The sequence below is a fragment of the Protopterus annectens genome, chromosome 17.part0 (assembly GCF_019279795.1).
Source record: "Protopterus annectens isolate FY-2018-M chromosome 17.part0, PAN1.0, whole genome shotgun sequence".
NCBI lineage: Eukaryota > Metazoa > Chordata > Ceratodontiformes > Protopteridae > Protopterus > Protopterus annectens.
Genome location: NC_056751.1, coordinates 693,861,218 through 693,880,667, shown reverse-complemented (window position 1 = coordinate 693,880,667; position 19,450 = coordinate 693,861,218). Strand labels below are relative to the sequence as shown.

The window sequence follows — 19,450 nt, the reverse complement described above, 5'->3', positions numbered from 1 at the left end:
GCAGTACAGTTTCTAAGGAGATTAAGTAGAGTTGTTTTTAGATAGAGGAACTTTTTAGGCATATATTAAATGATTCAAACTCACACTTGAAAGGGTTTACATGTTTCTAAAACACACAAACAATATCATGCTTGCCAACCTTGGAGTACTACAATACAACAGAGGTGAGAATCTAAAAACAATACAAGATATAAATAGCTTCTTAAGTTATACAATAGTAATGCACTTACCCCCTCCCACTTTCCAGAGGTAGACGGAAGAATTCTTAAAACCTGTCTTGTCCCCTGGCTAGCAGGTTTCTTCATTGGGTGTGTCATTGTGGCTCTGTCTTAAAAAGTGCAAGTGTAGAAATATAGACAGCAGTGTGCCTTAGGTGTGAGAGAAAGAGAGATGCTGTAAAGATACTAGCCTTTGTACCATTAACCTAGCACACCTGCACAGAAGAGCCATGGGGTGGCCGAGGAATCTTCATCTTTTGCTGGTCGTATCTCTGCTTATATTTGTTAGTGCTACCTCAAAGAAGATAAATGCAAAAGGTAACGACATCCAGGTCTACATTTCTCAGTTTTGCAGTAGTCACCAGATGCATGTGGGGTAGGTTGTAGGGGTAGGACTCTGTGGAGTAGTAGCTTTTCTCACCCTGTTTAACATCTCAGTGGTTGAGATCTCTTCCTGAAAGCTCTAGGGTCTAAGGTGCAATCCTGACCTTAGTTAACTGCATGGAGTTTTCATGTTCTTTCTAAGTCAGTGTGGACATTCAGTGTTTCCTCCCAACTTTTTACCACATGTAGGTGGACTGGCTAATAGATTTATTCTTGTTTTTGTGGCTTGGGTTGTGGCAAAAATGGTCCATGATAACCTTTTCACTTATCCAGATAACAAATTAATACACAAAATTACAGTTTAAGTTCATTAAAAAAAAAAAGAAAAAAATATAATTAAGACAGTAAAGAAAAACCTTTTCTAGTCAACTATAACTATGTGTCAGTCATACTGTACTATGTGTATCATAAGCCTTTTCATCGAATCCGTTTCTTTACTCAGACCACCTGTGTGATTATCTTCCTTTATAATTTATCAAAATATTTTTTTCTGATGTGCATCTGATATTTAGAGGAGTAGTTATTGAATTTGGCAGCAGGCTTTATGAGTTCCTGATAAGTCATTACTAACAAACATTGTACATACAAAAACAAAACAGAGATACTGGTAAAATATGCACACTGTTGTTATTTGAGCTAAAATATACATTGTTCATTTATTTGTTCTTTCTTTTGCTTTGTTTTTTTTTTTCCCTTTTCCCCATATCTTATTTATTTATTTTTGTTATATTTATCATGCATCAGCTACCATAATTAGGTCCAGTTTATTCTGATGTTTTTATGGTTGTGTCCGAGCCCCTTCCATTTCTGTTTGATTACTGGAGTTATCAAGTCCTTAGGACAGTGATTTTGTAAAGGTCTTTTACTACAGAAAGCTTTCTTACTCCTGTGTCATTTTCCAACATATCTAATTTTCACCGGGACATAGTATACCTGCAGATCGCCACTTATCCCATTTCTGGAGAGGCGGGGAGTGTTTCACCTGACTACTTTTTAACAAAATCAGCATCAAGCTACTATTTAGAATTTAGAATAGGAGAGTATCAATTGTCTTTTCTACTCTAAATCTCGGGGAAAAGAGTTCAAAATACCTTGCACTGTCTGATTTCTCCAGTCACCATTCCATTAGACAAGACTTAAATAGTGAGAAATGATTGATTTTGTTTTCTTGATATATTTCTGGACAGAATATAAGTTTTTGGTTCAGATATTTTCTTTGTTATTGTGGTGGACAGAGTTTAGAATCAGTGTATATGGTAAGTGAATTTTATTTTACATACTGCTCTGCAAAGCCTAGCACGGAGAAGTTCGATCAACATTTGTTTCATAGATCTTGGCATCACCACGTAAGGGTTTTGTTTACTAAACAAAACATAAAACAAGTGGGAGTTGTCTGTACATACTTTAAACATTGTCGGGTGAAGTGTTAAAGTGATAGACATGATCAGAAGCATTTTGCATCTTGAAGGGTAAAGCTAAGGCCAGCTGAACTGATCACTTATATTTTCAGATGTTAGGAACATTTTGTATTAAACAGAAGTTCCTTTGTAGGTGATCTTGTTCTTTGCCAGAGAAAATGGAGTAACAAGCAACCTGAGTATGCTTGTGACTTGCAAAACAGTGTACAAAATATATTTGAGAAACATTTGCTTTGTGCTGAATTGCAATTTAAAATAAATAGTCATGGTTAATTACTTTGGACATGTTACCAGGAAGTATATCAAATAGGCTAAACTTTTGCAAAGTGCATTTTTTTTTTCTGGCTAGTTCATTAGATGAGGGAATAAAGTAAGTTGTGATTTTGTTGTTAGGAATTAGAATAACACAAAATATATGCTTTTCACATTTCATTGAACTAACTTTAGAATAACAGCATGTGATTGATTTTTATTTGAGAAACAAAGCAAGAGCAAACATATACAAATACAGGTTAGCTGTATTTCCTGCCTTAGAGTTTAGAACAGGTGGATTTATTTAATTAAATATTGCATGATGGAGGGGTGGGCACTGGTTTACAAAAACATGCACATATGATTATGAAGAGTGGGATATCTTGTCTCATGTATGAGATAGAAAGAACTATTTAGTCATATGCTCCATGGCATTCAGTGTGCCTGCTGACTTATCCTCAGGTATTCAGAGTATATAAATTAAAATGGCTGTTATTCATGTCTGATCAGCAAGGGCTATTATTATTATTATTATTATTATTATTACTATTATTATAAGTTGTTTTACTGTATAAGCATGGCTTTTAGAAGTCTTTATATAGCTATACTACATGACCCATCAGCCACAAGATCTGATGCAAGTGCAATGAAATGTATTGTTAGGATAATATCAGAATTCAATGCATTTGTGAGAGCTGTGACAATTGTTGCAGCTTCTGGAATCTGTAGTAAACAGAAGAAAATGGGTAAGCACAAAGCTGGTACCGATGCAGCTTATTTCTAAGGAAGTTTTATTTAATCTGCTGAATTAAAAATACTACTAATCATAGCTCATTGGTGTATTTCACTTATTAGTAGGGCAATGCTTACTCATATGCATCTGCTAATTCTTTTAAAACCATCTTTTAGCTGTATAGCAGAGAATGATCAGAAGCACACATACATACACACACACACACACACACACACACACACACACACACACACGCACTCACACACACATATGGGTAGGAAATTGTTTTTAGTGTGTGTGCTTGTGTGTGTGTGTATATGTGTGTGTGTGTGTGTGTGTGTGTGTGTGTGTGTGTGTGTGTGTGTGTGTGTGTGCGTGTGTGCGTGCGTGTGTGTGTGTGTGTGTGTGTGTGTGTGTGTGTGTGCGCGTCTGTTTGTGTCAGAGTGCATGACTGTGTTTTATAGGAATCCTGACATTTCTAAACCAAAATAATAATTTTATAATAAACTAATTAGTGGCTTAACTGAAACCACAGATGTCAAAGTGTTAAAGAATAGTGTGAGAAATAACAGCAACCCTATGGCCAATTCATTATCAATAAAATAAATAAAATAAATAAATAAATATAGAAAACTAAAGCATGAAAGAGGATTTCACATTAAAATACACACTTGAATTGTATCTGTGTATGTAATACAATCGGTTATTAATCTTTAAATAAGCACTCAGGTTAAAACCATTATTCAGAGCCAGTCCCTGATATGCCACTCATCTCACTAAACAATCAGCTTCTTGCTTCGGTATATAGTTTTATTATGTCTTTCCCTAAAATGTTACCCAACAATCTGTAAATATACCCTGTCTGATCGTGTTCATGTGAGCAGCTAGGGCATTCTTATGGTCCATGCTGTAAATATCTCTAGCATGTGTGCCTTCTACAACTGCAGCTACATAAAGAAATAGGAAATAGGTTAGTACTAGGCTACCTGCCCCTTCCGACCATGTTAAGCCTAGCCAGTTACCCGATGCGAGAATCAAACCTTGCACCTTGTGTCTGTAAGGTAAACACCTTAACCAGTAGGCCAACCTCCCACCCAAAGCCATATAAACTATATTAAAAGTGGAACAAGTACAAACAAATCTTTACAGTAGCATCTCCTCTGGCAAAGTTTTATTTTTCCCCATTTTGTGACATCATCCATTCTCATCCTCAGTTAACTTTTAATGTAACAATCTCCCTTATCTTTTTTCCTCATTTTTACTTTCATCAGCAGCACTGGATGTGAACCCTACATCCCACAGTTGGTAACCCCATTAGGATTTCCTCTTGCTGAAGTTCATACTCATTCATATCTTGACATTAGTCTAGGCTACAAGTTGTATCTAATCTGCAAGTAGATCTCTTCAGTTTACTCTGTGGTGGCTACCTTCTATATTGCATTATTAGACCCAATTCATTGTTATCAATGCCTAGACAACACTTATTTGTAAATTAGTGAGTGTCATGTGTTATAATAACAGAAATTAATGTTATCCTGAGGAAAAAAATGACTGTAGATATATACTTAGCAATGACATTTTATGGACGCCCAACCTTAAATGCTTTTCTTCCCTTCATGCTAACTTTCCAGATTGCTTATTCTCCTTTATTTCTGCTCTGTCATCTTATATGGCACAGAATCAAATGTATTAATAATGCAAATGTACACATTAGCTACACATAGCTGCTCTGGTTTGCTTCTGTTGTAACTAAACCATAGTAATGGATCAGGTTAATCTGAAAAATAATGACTCCTAATATTCTAGAAGTTATGGTGGCTCTGGGTCATAACATCATTAGCTTTTAACAAAAAAAAAATAGTTAAAACTATGAAACTAAGCTAAAATTTCACTTTTACAGCCCATTGTTTAAAATTGAGCAAATGGATTGCATAATATGGAGAATACATCATGAATGCTGATAGGGATCTTTCAGAGGGAGGTTGTTTAATGATGGTCTAACTGCAAGCAGGGTTGATGACATATTTTGCTTGGATTTAGTTGATAAGCTAATTGAAATGTCAAATGTCAAAGGTTAATATTGTGCACAGGTTAATGGCTTAAATGTCAGATTTGGTGATGTGGTTGGTGATGATGTTAAGGTTGGCAGCACAGTTAGATAATCAGAAAGATTTATGTTTAGGATTATTTCTAACATTAAGGTGTATAAATGGCATTGTGTCCTCTATGGGCAGATGTTTATGCTCTGCCTCCTACAAGAAATATTGAGAATAATGGGGTGCATGACTTCATTTTGTGCATTCTTGATAAAGGTTGTATTTCAATAAATTGAATGTGGATTAGACTATGTTTTTTTTTCTTTTGGGGTTCCCCATGATGATGTATCTTAGAACTTATCCTGGGTTTTCTCTTCCTACCACAAATTGTTAAATATAATCTATGGGGCTTACCAAACAAGTTTGTGAAGGATTCAACAATTATATATGAAAATTGCATTTGAGATAAACTATTATCTATTAATCTAGTCATAACTTTGATATAATATTCTTGTTTCTGATTATAGCACAGCTAGCAAAAATAGAATTAAAACTAAGGTGTTTGTCATCCTTTATTTGAGTTGTATTCTGAAGGGATATTTTGATAGTTTATTTGAACTTGTACTCAATGGATGACCCAAAAAAGTCATGGACTCAACTGGACTTAGTCAATTACTGCTCACAAGAAAAAAAAATCAGTAAAAAGCAAATAAAAAAATAATTTGTTCTTTCAGCAACATTTCCTGTTTTGGGAAAACTTTCAGTTTAATTTCCAGGTTTCTTAGGATATCAAATACACTATCATAATGATAAGCAGTGGAGCATGAAGGATGCGATTCAAACCAGTATGTACAAATGTAAGGCAGAAAAATGGTTTTATACAGACTAGGATATTGGAATATCAAAACAAGGTAACAAAAAGTGAGTGCCCAAATCGAAAACACAAAGCTTGGATTTCCAAATTAGTAGGGAGTTTATATATTTCTCAGTAAGGATATCCATTATGAACTTTGAAACAGTAGCACCACTAATCTATAACATATCAGACATATGATGCCAAATAAAGTTTTATGGCAGCACTAGGATTTACAAGTGTCATTAGAATTCATTTCCAGATGAGATTCAGTGACATTTGCTATATATTATTAAATACTTTGATCCTTAGAGATGGGGACCACATTTGAGATATGCTGCTATAGGCAGTAGATTTGAGTGTCTCTTTTTTAGGTTTCACAACTTGATTTAAGTAGATTATTGCAGAAATTGGTTTAACTGATGGACAAACAGAAATGAGTCTCCAAGCAGTAGATACTCAAGATCACCATAAGTTATGAGACAAAACATTAGTGTTGCAGCTCATTTGTTCAATTTTAGTCGTGCATTTTAAATGCACTTGCAAGTCTTGGATTCCCTAGTTAAAGACACTTCATGTCAGCTATCAAACCTAATATATTGACCTAGAAGGCCCCAAATAGACATTCTAAGCCTAGTCCATATGGTTTTCTGTCTTAGGTTATACTCGTTTAAATATTAGTTAATATTATCATCACCCCCCCATGCCACTTTACAGTTACCTGCTAATCCTAAACCCAATGTTGCTCCTAATCCTAATCTGGTATTTTACCTTTCAAAAACCTTATAACAGCACTAACATTAATCCAGATAGCTCAGCCAGAAACAGACACACACACACACACACACACACACACACACACACACACACACACACACACACACACACACACACACATGCACGCACTTCACTACAGCTATTCCCTCATTTTACCCTACTCAAACATTAAACAGCCTTCACTCGTACAAACATTCCTATACCTTAATACTGGCACTTTCATAATATCAGAAGGTTTCAGTCTTAACTTCACCAAACCAAGATTTACCTAACCTGCATGCAGTCAATGTTCCATTCATACAAAATTGAAACGTTTCACTGAACAAAAAACTGAAACAGATTTTTGAGTCATTCACACTGTTGACAAGCTGCCAATTTAATGCAGTGAATGACAACCATATATAGATATAGATATACATGTAAGGTAAAGGTACTATACAGCACAAACACATTTGCTTAGCAAAATGATATCTTAATCATGTAACTTTTAGTGTAAACTTTTTTATACATTTAACATTCCAAAGACATGCATCTGGAGCATTTCTCCCCGGGCCTCCGCTGAAAACAGGCTCTGTGGAACCTAGTCGGACATTCCCGGTCAACAAATGCTAAATAAATAAATAAATAAATAAATAACATCTTTACTGCCAAAAGCAAGTGGTTATATATATGGGAAAACAAAAATGGGAAGTGATAAATTCTGACTGTGTGGGGGTAAATCATAACTAAAGAGAATAATTTACTAATAGGAACACTATAATTTGATCAACATTTTGTTTTCAAACTTCATTGTTACTAAAAAAAATATTTTCTCTGGCAGCTTGTCTTTTTTACCTTGAAGACTGTCAATATAAATGCAATAATAAAAGCCTGGTAAAAGAAACTAAATTATTTTTGTGACCAAGTTTTCAACCTCTAAATCTGACAAGGCAGTCTGTAATAACAAGGCAAAGCACCTGAATACGCCATGGGCAGCCATAGTTTAAGCAGTTTTCTGGCTGTCAGACGACATGCTATAAAATGGAAGGAAGGAACAGAAATGGAGAGGCCATCTTACTTTGAAAGGAAGGGGAGGGGCATAGCTTTCAGCACTGCTGAAGCACCATTAGAGGAAAGCAAGGAATAAGCAGCCAATAATGTACAAGCCTTGTTATAGCATTTAATAAGGAGGTATATGTCCCCAAGTGTATGTAATGAAGTCATTACTGCAGTGTGACTACCTAAAAGAAGTAAATCATTCATTCTAACTCTTGGTGTTTGGAACGTGTGTACTTGATCAGAAACTCCCTTACCCAATTCCCTGTTGACATTTTAAGACCTAACTGCCCAGGAACGTTTGGTCTGCAGTTATTGAGGTGCCAGATTGCTTGCGATCACTGGGCAGACATCTTGAAATCATAAAAAGTCTAAATCAGACCTTAGTATGCAAATAATGTGGACTATGGACAGTTAAACCATGATGACATTTATAAAGAGAATCTTTACCAGCAAATTACACTTTGCTTTCTTACATGATGGACTTTTATAGTATTTTTTTTGTTTTGTGTATTTGACTATTTAAACTGTTCACTGCTCTTAGTAATTGTGTTCCAAATTTTTGTGAAAAATGAGTTTTCATCATCATATTTTTGCAACAAAATTAAGTACCCATATGTGCATTGTTATTATATCTGACCTGATAACCTATGAGGGGATGAACAGTGAACTCTCAAGATTCAGTTGCTTAAGGTTCAGCCCGTCACCAATAAGAGTTCCTCCACAGGAAATTACTGCCAGCATGTTCATCCAGCAGTGGTGACCTTTTCAGTGGAAGTATTCACGTCTTCAAATTGGTGTATTGATTGAGTTGGTATATGTAGGTTCAAGGGGAGTGTGGGGGACTCCTCCCCCCTGCAAAAAACACTTATAAAAGTATTATTTTAGCCTTTATTTTGTGAATGTGCTTCAGGTATTCTAAACCGAGGCAAGCATCCTTACCAATAAAATATAAATTTGAGAACAGATGAGTAACTAGTGAGGTACGTTTCACTATTATATAGATGAAGATGGCTCCCTGAAGTTTATTATACTCTGAATAATGCCCAGCAAGCTTCTACCAAATTCCAGCTATCAGTGATGCCTAAAATCAGGGGTTTGCTCTCAGACCACGTACCTGTGAAGCACGGAGAGACTGTCTGAGCTTGAGCCAGCATGAGACGGTAACTGAGTTTATTCAGTAGTGTAAAGTGTACCACAGTTGTGCATGCACTTTGAAAGGAAGGCAACATTATCCCCTACAGAAATTTGATTTGTTTCATGCTTTTTGATTAGATTGGACTAGAATGGAGCTTAGTCATCTGACAGCACTTATCATACAGGATTATAATCTTTTAAAAACAACAAATGCCATAGAAAAACAAAAGTGCTGATGCTTATTGTTTAACCAGCCCCATCTCCACAGTAACTTTTTTACTTAGTAATGTTTGCATCCAACAGAAACTCCCTGTTTACTAAATATATAATGACTCATAAGAAGAGGGCACTGCCTAGATCAGAATTTCACTGAAATACAATTATTTAGCTAATATTTCTCCAGAGCATTAAAAGGTCACAACAAATGTATATAATTTAAAATGCTTACCAAAGGTAGAAAGTGGGAAATTGTTTTTTTTTTTCTTCTTTTTTTAATACTTCTGTAGTGTGACTCCAGGGTAATCATTCACTCTTTTTTGTAGTCTGACTCCAGAGTTGCTACCATTCCCGTTTTGACAGAGAATTAACGCTACTGCCAAAACACAAACACTTGAATCAAATTCAAACAGAATGTTCCCTAAATGCTGATTTCCTCTAGATTTGTTTAAAATAAGTAGAAAAGAAGGCAGATATGTGCCATTTTTGCAAATAGTATCAGCCTTGATTATTTTAAGCAAAAGAGAGTGTGAGGACTACAAGGTGCTTGTTAGCCCAAGAAAGTATAAAGCAGTAATTTTAGACAAATGCCCATTCAAGATCTTTTTATCACACTTTGATGAGTTCAGACTGATATACCTGCTGTTTTTAGGGTCATCTGTTTTCACTAGTGATGTGTGTGTGTGTGTGTGTTGTTGTATATTTCTCTGTCCATATATATTGTTATCCTGCCGGTGGATGATTCTTGACCTTGTGAGCTTAGACTGGCCGAGCTTCAACTTGCCAACGATTGTACTTCCTCCATAGGAAATTATGGTTAGTGAGTTGTGCAAGAAGTGATTCCATTTTAGGAGAAATTTCCTCCTTCTTGTGACCTCAGCATTGGTATGTATAAGTTTGGGTGGTGTGGGGAACTTGGCCCCACATCAGGGGGTGCAGGGGGGGGCTTGACTCCTGCAAAAAACAGTTTAAAAAGTGTTTTTTGGCAAGATGTTTTCAGTGAATGCAGTCCCAGGATTCCGATCCTCAGTGTGTTTGCTTTCAACCACTCATAGTGGAAGCCACACACACACACACACACACACACACACACACACACACACACACACACACACACACACACACACACACGCACACACGCACACATAAATATAGATAGATTGGTAGATCTGCATATACAGTATTGTACTGCATTGTATTGTCTTCTAAAAAGATGAGACCTGTATCTTAGAAGTGTAATTTCTACTACTGGCCTTTGAATTACTGATTTTATTTAAAAAGATGTACAGTTATATTACTTTTTCCTCCTATAACAAAATTTTAGATGGAATATAGTATTAGGGTGACAAAAGCACACAGTGAAAAAAGTTCAGTAAAGCACAATTAAAAAACACAACCAAAGGCCATATATTCACAGAAGAAACTCAGTGACTGCACTTATACAGAATTGTACTAAGAAAACAAAAGAAACTGAACTGCACTGTTAAAAAGTAAACTAGATTAGCAATGAAAGCGAATGATCTGGAAGATGTTCTGTTCTTCCGGGACAGCATTATTATTCATATACAAAATGAACTAGCTTCTCAAAAAAGAGAAATAAAACCATCTATTTTGAGAAGACAGAAGAAGAGAAAACATTTATCTAGCGGCAGTTGCTAAAGAAATATGGGACAAAACACCCTCACAGTCTTTGTTTATAAGAGACTATCACCCATGGGCCTGTACTGGCTGAATATACAGAGTGGGAAGGAGAAGCAGAAATCACCATTCTACCTGGTAGCTTGTCTTTAAGTACAATTCATATGGTGCAAAAAATGACCATTGACTAAAGTTGTTTTTGTTAAAGGTGGCCATCAGCTTTGCTACAAAAGGCCAAAGTTCTAGTAGCTGAAGTGCCCAGCAGCGAGTATGTGGAGAGGTTGAAAGAACAGTAATGAAACCATACTTGTTCTGCAGATTACTGTTGGGAACGTGAAGAGTAAGAAAGGGAGAAATAATGACCAGGCAGTAAGAGAGAAAGGAGGATGGAAAGGAATATATGCAGAGATTCATGCAGACTCTTCATAACAGGAAATGAGGAGAATGCACAAGAAAGACTGTGGTAGGGTTATAGACCAGCTCCCTAAGTCCATGCAGATGGTCTATAACAGTGGAACCTCATGCAAACAGATTACAAGCCGAGTGATTGGTCAAAGCTGACTAAGAGGACAGTACTGACGTCCTAGTCAGCAACTATTTGGAGGGTATTCTGAGTCCAGGTATACCAAAATGAGAGAGGAAGGGGAGGACCATTGCCTATTCTCTGTTGTACTTCTCCAGAAATAAAAAGAGGAGCAGTAAGAATGGAGCAGAGAGAAATGGTGACCCTCGTTTTTTGCATGCGTTAAATCTGTGTTAACTGTGATCTGTCATCCCTGCTCCTACAACACAATGTGTTGCAATCCTAAATAATATCCAATTTCACTTTATTATTAATTTTATAAGGGAAGTAAAAGCATTGAAAGGCCATTAGTAATCTGTGGCTAATGATCCCCTAAACTACACACGGTTTGGGTAAACTGCGGAAAAGGCTACATTGGGGTGGGGGAGGAGTTTGGCTATGTTTATTGACAGTTCTTATGCTGTTAATAGTGAGGAGGGCATGAAGTTTGTGGTATATTGTAAAGGTTAAGCATCCCAGAAAACAAATAAAACAAGTCATAAATGACACCTTGTGCAGTGTAAACAGGCAATTGCACTTTTCGTACCACATGTAACAAGAATAGGGTGCAGCTCTCTCTTGCATGTGGGACTCAGCGGTAACAGGCTAACACCCTATTGTCTTCTAATTCAAATGTCGGCAGTAGAAATACAGAGTGAAAGCAAGTCCCCATGATTTTAGAGGACTAGTATTGTCAGAAGTGGTTAGAGTGACAGTCTGAAAAAAGGCCAAGTGATTACTCATTTTATAAGACCAACGTATTTGGGTTATACCATTCTCATAAAATGCAAGTGTAGGGAAATTAATTCCATAGACAAGGTGGGCAGGAGTGAGGAGAAATAGGGAAACTTATGAAAAAAGGGCAAATAATTACTGACTGCAGATTTATATTTACATGGAGTCTAGCAACATGTAAAGAATGTAATGCTTGCATCCTTTCTTGACTAAGGATCAGCAAACAGAAGGGTAATATCAAGGGGATTTAAAGGGGAGCAATGAACAGCGTTGGTCAAGTGGCTTGCAGGGATAAAAGAAAGGATTATTTTTCCTGTGGTTGGAAGGAAAATGTTCATAAGAAAAGGAACCATGTGTAAGTCTAAACAAATTAATAAACTGCTGCCAGCTGGGACATGCTGGTATTGCAATGCACCTGGTGCACCTTGTTGTACCTGTCACCTGATATACCAAGTACAGATGCACGTATCTAAAGGCAGTTCAGGTGCCTTGTTCGAGAATGAGGAAGGAAAGGCAGGTAATAAAGTGGGGGAAAATGCTGGCTATAACTTGTAGTAGAGCATCCCACCCAGTCAACCCAGTCAAACAGAGAAGGATATTAAGGAATTAGAAAGATGGTATAACTATTGTATTGTGTAAGGAAAGAATGATGAAATGGGAGTGACATATATGACATGATAAAGATAATTAAAAGAGAAGCTAATTTTTACAAAACAATTATTTTCTTCTTGTGGAACTACTCTGTTTGGAAACATGCCCACTGGTAGACTTATGTGCATTAAACTGTGCAATTATATGTTCATTAAACTGTGCAATGTTTATGTTATGTTTCTCAAACCATATAATTACATTACATTAAGTAAAAATAAATAGCCATCAAATATTTCGCAGAGCACGCAGATAATGGTTGTAAAGCAAGCGTTATAAATTAAGCACTTCCAGAAAAAGTGTCAGTTTCTTTCTTTTTCTTATTGTCTGGAAGCATGTGGCTATAATATATGTAAAAAGACATAGAAAAGCATTATGCCACTCAAATAATAATAATAATAAAAGTGAGGTTGTCAGCTTTACAGAAATAAACTCTCTGTCTCCAAAAGTGATATAGAATACCAGGTAAAATGAATTAAACAGCCAGGTTTAACTGTTTAAGAGATATGAGTTTTATTTAACACTGGATTAATTATACAGACTATTTTCTGATATTTTAATACCCCGCAAGCTAAGCTTTAAGTAATTTGAGACTATTCATTAAAGTGGTAGCAGTATATGGTAATCTGTGCAAAGGGCAATAAAATAAAAGTTAGGCACATACACAACTGAGCTCAGTATTAAGATGCTAAACTTATTTTTTTACAACTTTCTGAAATTATTTTATTTTGAGACGTGGCACAAGGAAAAGAGAACATAAATCCTTATACTTGAGATGAACATGTATAAAAAAGTAAAAACATTTTTGCAAATCTTGTGTCAGTCTACTTGTAGTCCAGCCCTTGGCTTTTCAGGCCACTCCAGTGGGTGGAAAGGGATATTAGCTGGTAATTTATTATTTAGCTGACATACATGATATCATTTTACTTCCTGTTCTGCTTTCCAGACAAACCACAATACATACAGGCTCATGGGTTCATGGGTAATTACTAGGCAATTCATCCATGAGGATATTTAGAAGCCTAGGCTTACATTCCCATAAAGAATTAGCCCTTAACAACAACAACAACATTTTAAGTAATAATAATAATCTCTGGATGAGTGGACAAGCACAACTTATGGTATGGATAAGTCTTTAATGATTTAAAAATGCTCATTACTTCACATCAAGAGGTGGTAGAGAAAACATGATTTTGTAGTACCATAAAAGCATGTATCAGCTATGACAGAAAGACTATTTTACATCAGAACAATATGAAATATAAATTTCTGTTACCTAAACTAATTAATTTAAACAAATAAATATACTAACCAGATAAATTCAAGAGTGTGTTTATTATACATTACAAAAATGTTAACAGACTGTAAGGTTCTTTATGGCGTGACCATGAACACACATGAAGTCTATGATGTCTATTTCCTTTAAGGCCTTATTGTTTGTTTCCAGGTTACACAATCAGTTCTACATGAAAGGCATTTACATACTTTAATGTTTAATATGTTCTACCAGACTCCAGGTTTCAATTGCATTATTGTAGAGAGACTACAGTTTTTTCTTAATGCACAGTTATGCATTTTTTAAGAACTTTTGGGGATTATAAATACAAATCATTTCTCCAAAGCAAGTTAAATACAGCATTGCTAAGTTAAATGAAATGTTTCTTTGTTTACAACTTTTCTAGTGCTAAAACACAAGTGCTCTTTTATGCAGTGGTGTTTTTGCTTTCTTACTGTTGTGCTGTATATTTATGTACTCCCATTCTATGTATGTGTCATAATTATTCCCAAACACATTGACTGTGTTTGGGAATTATTGTAACACATACATAGAATGGGAGTACATTGTAAAATCATTAAAAAATAGTTGGCATGACTTAGAGAAATAAAAGACTATTTTTTAATAATTTTATAATTTATTCACTGAATAATTATTAATGTTGTTAAATCCCCCTTATTTCTCAATTTTCCTTAAACTTAAGCAAACTGTCACAGATTTTGGGCATTAAACCATGATACTGGGCATTATACCACAGTATTGGGCATTATAACATAATACTGGGCATTATACAATAGTATTGGGCATTATACCATAGCACTGGGCAGTGTGCCACTGATACAGCTACCCAGGCTCCCAGTGTCACCATATGAAATAAAGAAAGTGTTGTACGTGTTAGCTTCTTAAATAGCCTAAAGCATTGGCATCTTTTGTTGTCCTCTCAGTAAGTGTTACTCCAGAATCAGCTCTGGAGAATCCTTTTGGCATTGCGAAATATAACACTTGTGGTTGTATATTCTTTTTGTAAATCATCGTCATCATCCTCATCAGTGCACTTTTTCCCCTTTTCTACATAGGGTTGGGGTACCGTGTTAACTGTCCCCATCTCTCTCGATTCAATGGCTCTACCTACACCCCTAAAAATGAAAACAGTCACCTTTTGTACTCCTGTTTAACAGATACGAGATAGATACGCATTAGCAGTCACATATTTTACTCTTCCATGATACTGTTCATCTCATGATCATTCAAAACCAGTATTCTGCAGGCTGAATAAGAGATTTATATTCTTCAGAAACAGTAAACAAAATCATCAATGTAGCTTGATGAACTATATTTGGGCTTTTATTGTCTGTCTCTGAATTTAGCAAGATACATTTAACAGTTGCTCTCTGAGAAACAACCTGAGTAGACAGATGTAAAAGTGTAAATGCAGTTGTGTTTAAATAGTTTTGCTTTAGATGCCCACTTTGGTTATTTTGGAGTACTCTTTCTTAACAGTTACGGCATGCTTTCACATTTAATATGAAAAATTCTCTATTAAATGCGAACTGAATGCTTTCTGACAGAGAATACCAGTCCTGTCTTCTAGTATACATAAAACTACTCTATTGAAATGCAATCTGGAGGAATAGGGAATTGCAAACTCACCTCCAGTTTAGAATCACTTGTCCTCATGGATAGGGGAGAGATGTAATTACCCCAAAATATACTTTTCAGCCCATCTTTGGATATTAATGTAATATATAAGGGCTAATAATCACCATAGGAATACTTCTTAAGATCCTCACACACCAGTACCCTAGAAAGTGCCTATGAACATGTGAACTAGATGTTAATCTGAGTTTGTTGGTTCTGATTTAAAAATAATATTTTTCTCGCATTTGCAATGCTATTTTCATTCTGTACAGTCAGGCTACCTGCTGTTAATGTCACCACTCAAATAACAATAGCTAAATCCAACCAAGACATTGTTATTATAATACATGTGTATTGTAAATACATCTTGGCTGGATTTATTTATTGTGATTTCAGTAGTAAGACTTTGCTGGAGGAGATGGTTGAAATTTGTTAGCATCTCAATTATTTTGGTCAAGTACTAAAGAGATGTGCTGCAAATGTAGAGAGCAAATATAATAAAGAATCCCACTATAAAAATTAAATATGCATTGTCTATAAGTACTCCTTAGAAATACTTTGTTAGGTATTTCTGCCAAAATACTCTTTTACGTTAAATAAATTTATGTTAAATATTTCAGCTCCTGCCTTTCAACATAGCTAATTTCTAGGTCACATAATGAGTGTCATATAACATTTTTAAATTCTAAGTAAGATCTATTGTATGATATGCATTCTAGAAAAATAATGCGAAATGCTATGCCACGCATACATTGTAAATCTGAGACTAAGTATTGTAATCTTTTTGGCAGAAAACATTTTTTAAAAGTGACAGGTAAATGGCAGTGAATAAATGAAGGTTTTGTTGATACCTGTAGGGTAAGAAGTAGGTATGTTAAAAGAATGATAGGTAACCACCCAGTCATGTTATACTTGAAGTTCTTGTTTTACCAACCAGCAGTTTTAATAATGAACTGTAAATACCTTTCTGCTTACAGTTGCTTTGTTTTCCATTCCCTGCTTGAAGGAAACACAATGAGATTTTTGCTGTGGGTGATGGAGAAAGTGAACATAATAATAAAGGGTTTAGTTTTTGTCCACATTCCAGAACTCTGCACAGTCCATTAAGTTTTGTGTGTGTGTGTGTGTGTGTGTGTGTGTGTGTGTGTGTGTGTGTGTGTGTGTGTGTGTGTGTGTGTGTGTGTGTGTGTTATCTTTGTTGAATGGGAAAAGTCCAACTGGGCAAAACCTATTTTCAGCATAGTCCAGGAGAGAAAAGCTCCCCATTTAAGTTAAACATGATGTACATTTATAACAGCACAGTAAGACATCTATACATTAACTTATTTACATGATTTTTAAATATTTTTAAATATTTCTTACATCAACATTTTAACACAGAAAAACAAGAGAGAAATTAACATAGATCGGCTATTTACTGAATAAGGAAATAGCATTCAATTACAATTAATCTATTTATAGCATGATGGCTGCAGGGAAAACATCAAACTAGGGTGTTTTACAGTTTACCTGTTACTATGTGGGGAAAACAGATAGATGTCTTAGAAACAGGATATATGAACATACATATTGTATAAGGAGAAAGGATGAGACCAACGCGCTGTATAGACATTTATCTAACAGTCAAGGTTGTAAAGAATTTAAATTTACCATAATAGAACAAATTAAGGGTAACCCTAGAGGGGATACTATCACTAAAAAATTGAATGAGAGTGAGGCTAAATGGCAAATACTCTTGAATTCTACCACACACCCTGGTTTAAACGATGCTATATCACTAAAGGCTATATTAGAAGCTAAAGGGTGAGGTGGAGAAAAGATTATTGACCATTAATGTTATGGCATGTAATGATATATTAAGCTCTCTGTATATTTAATGGTGACTGTTGAGTGGAATTTTACAAGGAAAAAGGTTATGGCACTGGTGCACTTTAAGAAGGTAACTCTGCCAGTAATTGTTTAATTGGAGAATTAATTGCACAGCATATATAAATTTTTAGGAGAAGTTGTTAAGATGTTCTGAAGAAGTCAATGAAATTGATGAAAGCACTTAACTGATTCTGTTTTTAACGAATTTTAATAAATTTGGGACTGTTTTTACTTTTCTGTGCTACGCGTGGCAGTGCTTCCTATCCTAGAACACATTTCCAGTGGTGTGAAAAGACGTTGGTTTTGTTTTTCAGTTTAATAATAATTTGCAGACAGGCAAGTAGAACGTAACTTAAAAATAATAAGAGAGCTATGAAAAGAGAAATTATGGACATGAGCAGGAAGATAAATGGACAGAGGAGGAAGTGTAGTTAGTGGGAGGGGGGGGGTGTGAGAGAAGGAGTAAAAGTAAGAGTTTAGGAAATTAGTGCCGTATGAGGAGGAGGGATAATGTACAAAACGATGGGAAAGCAAAGTGGCTATAGGAGTTGGAGAAAAGTAATCTGAGTAAAGCTAACCAGGAGAGCAGGATATACTGTATATATAAAATGCACATACAGAGATACAAACATTTGTATTTATATACATGCATGAATATGGAAAGAGAGTTTTAATTATGAAACTTTATTTCCGGACATTGTAATCTTATTGTAAAAGATCCTTATAATAATTCCTTCCTTTTATTTCTCATACTACCATGTCTCTTCTTTTTTAAGATATTTACTGTGGCAGCAACTGAAGATACGTGGCAGTTTATGCATGTTTTCAATGCCTTTTTATACCATAAACACCCACAAATGGCAACAGTTGAGTTTATTATCCACACAAAAAATACATTTTCTTTTCGTTTTTCAGCTCTACCTCCCATTTATTTTCTAATCTGAAGCCTTTCTCTTTCACTCGCTCTCTCCTTCTTTCTTTTTCGTTTATTATATGTCAGTTGCAGTTTGGATTTTATAGTTGTTACTTGTTGATTATGAATGCTTCCTACTACTTGCTGGCAAGATTTATTGATGAGATGTAATAACGTATAGTTGTATGAAGTGAATGCGTGAAACAGAGGAGTGCACAGTCAGTGCAAGTTGGAATTGAGGCTCAAACTAGGACTTCCAGTGGTCAAAGTGTTCAAAGGAGTAACACTAAGCAAGAAAAAAACATTTAAGAAAATGGGGCAAAGAGGAAACATTGTTTTTTAATTGTTTGTTAATTTAAGGAGTGTCCAGTAACAGATAAAGGGCATGGAGATTCGAAATCATTCTGTGTCCAGCCACAACATGTATTTAAGGATTATGGGTAGGGGATCTGAACTGACCTCTCAACCATCCCTGATTTAGAGGAATGTTCCTATTTTCAGGCCTGATTTAGGATGTCCCTAGTTTTTGAGTTATGTCCCTATTTTCAGACTTAATTCCCCCTTCACACAGTCTTCTGCATCTCCCTCATCACATCTGATTTTTTGAAGCTGTCTAGTACACAGAAAACAGCACTACATGGCCAAAACAACTAGTGGCAACAATAATTTAAAGAAAGAGGACACACTTCTTGCATCTCCCTTTTTCTAAAGCAAAAATAAATGACCTTGTGTGGTAGAATTTTGCAATACAGTTCAACAAAGTGTACAGATTTTACACTGCCTCGACAATGTGCTTATGTTTTTACATAATTTTTGTCACTCTTGGTTTTCTAAACACATGCTTCTGAGCAGTATCCCGCATTCCTACAGCAAATGTGAAGAGTCATGTGCTAGTCTGTATTTATACGTTATGCTAATTAGATGTGCAGATGTTTAACTGGGTATTCATTATTTCAAGGACCTTTGTTCCTATACTCATTGTCTGCAGGTTGATTGGTATGGATCTGAATATTTCGGTATCTGTATTCACAGTCATGATAAGTGTCAAGCTGGAATCTTGTGTAAACTGCCCTTCAGCCCTGCTAAGAGGGCAAATAACATGTAATAAATGA

The 19,450-nt window shown here is 35.5% G+C and overlaps 1 protein-coding gene across 3 annotated transcripts in view; it reads left to right on the top strand.

The window, feature by feature from the left end:
* Positions 1-357: 357 nt before the first annotated feature.
* Positions 358-19,450, top strand: part of LOC122791664 — a 384,215-nt gene continuing 365,122 nt past the window's right edge. For all 3 annotated transcript variants that reach the window (XM_044059492.1, XM_044059493.1, XM_044059489.1), the window contains exon 1: positions 358-536. In XM_044059492.1, coding sequence (XP_043915427.1) covers positions 449-536 — 88 coding nt within the window. In that variant the 5' untranslated portion in view covers positions 358-448. The remainder of the gene's footprint in view (positions 537-19,450) is intronic.